This window comes from Arachis ipaensis, chromosome B03 (genome assembly GCF_000816755.2).
Source record: "Arachis ipaensis cultivar K30076 chromosome B03, Araip1.1, whole genome shotgun sequence".
Taxonomy (NCBI): Eukaryota; Viridiplantae; Streptophyta; class Magnoliopsida; order Fabales; family Fabaceae; genus Arachis; species Arachis ipaensis.
Window position 1 is genome coordinate 36,648,600 of NC_029787.2, and position 1,912 is coordinate 36,650,511.

At 34.6% G+C, this 1,912-nt stretch overlaps 1 protein-coding gene across 1 annotated transcript in view; it reads left to right on the forward strand.

The window, feature by feature from the left end:
• Positions 1-1,912, forward strand: part of LOC107632961 (cytochrome P450 CYP736A12-like) — a 4,847-nt gene extending 2,935 nt beyond the window's left edge. Inside the window, exon 2 of the mRNA XM_016336601.1 lies at positions 1,073-1,912. Within this exon, the coding sequence (XP_016192087.1) occupies positions 1,073-1,912 (840 nt within the window). The remainder of the gene's footprint in view (positions 1-1,072) is intronic.

Here is a 1,912-nt window from a genome sequence, read left to right on the forward strand (position 1 = left end):
TATATTTATATGTATTTTTTTTCCTATTATAATATATATTTCATAAAATATATTTTAAAAATGGAGTCATTTTAATAAAGACGTCTAAAATATTTTTTTTAAAGATATTTTTTAATAATTAAAATTTAATATATATAATCGATTAAATTGTGTTATTTTTGTCAAAATTAGACTAAACAAATTAATTTGACCGAAAAATGATGAATCAAATTTTGAATCAGTCTAAATTAATATTATTTTTTATAAAGAATGGCTACAATATTTCTATTATAGAAAATGGAGTTAAATTTCAATTTGTCCCCTAAAATTTGGCCATATACTCAAAAAGACCCCCACAATTTTGTTGCCCCAATTTGAACCCCCAAATTTGCAATTGTGGCTCTAGCTTGTCCCTATGATCATCTCCGTTACCGGAATGCTGATCTAGCATAATTGCATGACATGGTTGACACTACTTAAACGATGTCGTATTGGTTTCGCGCCCAAACCCTTTGGAAACCATATAGTGTAAGGGTTTTCTTGATGTTTTGCAACTTATGATCGTCGTAGTAGAAAGAAAAGGAGTTTTAACCCACAAAAAACTGAAACGACGTGGTTTTCAAAGGGTTTAGGCGCGAAACCATGCGCCGTCATTTAAGTTGTGTCCACCATGTCATGCAATTGCGTCATATCAGTATTCTAGTGATGGAGATGATTGCAGGGGCAAGCTGGAGCCACAATTGCAAATTTGGGGGTTCTAATTGAGGCCAACAAAATTGTGGGGGTCATTCTGAATATCGGACTAAATTTTAGGGGCCCTATTGAGATTTAATTCATAGAGAATAAATATTAATTTATACCGATTTAATTTATAATTTATTAATTTTTTGGCTAAACTGATTTGTTCGGTCTAATTTTAATAAAAATAACACAGTTTAATTGATTATATGTGTTAAATTTTAATTTTTAAAAAATATTTAAAAAAAAAAGACATTTTTGATATTTTTATATACAAAGAGTTAGTTCTTTTTTTGTTGAAAACATAATTTTTTGAAACAGAAAAGGTAATTTACTCTTAATTTAAAACTTTCAGGGATTCACACGAAGGTTGAAGAGACTTGGTAAAGCCATTGACCAAGAGTTAGAGAAGATCATTGAGGAGCATGAAAAGGGTAGTTCGGGTGGATGTCATGCCTGGGGGGGCCACAGAGATTTCATTGACATATTACTCTCACTTATGAACCAACCCGTTGATCCACGTGATGAACAGAGCCAAGTCATGGATCGAACCAACATTAAGGCTCTTCTCCTAGATTCTATTGCAGGGTCATTTGAAACCTCTGCAACCGTTATTATATGGGTTTTGTCCGAGCTCTTAAAGCATCCACGAGTGATGAGAAACCTTCAAGACGAGCTAATTAGTGGGGTTGGATTGAACAAATTTGTGCAAGAGACCCATTTAGCAAATCTAAGTTACTTGGATATTGTGATCAAAGAAACATTACGATTACATCCTCCTGGAGCAATCGTGACCCGTGAGTCAACAAAAGATGCCATGGTTAATGGTTACCGTATAAGAGAAAAGACACTAATCATAATAAACTTGTGGGCAATAGGAAGAGATCCTAAGGCATGGTCTAATAATGCTGAAGAGTATTATCCGGAGAGATTTATAACTAACAATCGTGACTACCGTGGCTACAACTTTGAGTTTATACCATTTGGTGCTGGTAGCAGAATATGTCCTGGAATACACCTAGGACTTACTACGGTGAAACTTGTGGTGGCTCAGTTAGTGCATTGCTTCAATTGGGAACTACCATGGAACATGACTCCAGATGAGTTGGACATGAACGAGAAATATGGCCTCTCAAGCCCAAGAGCCAAGAACTTGCTAGCTGTGCCAACTTATCGTCTTACTTGTGAAATCTAG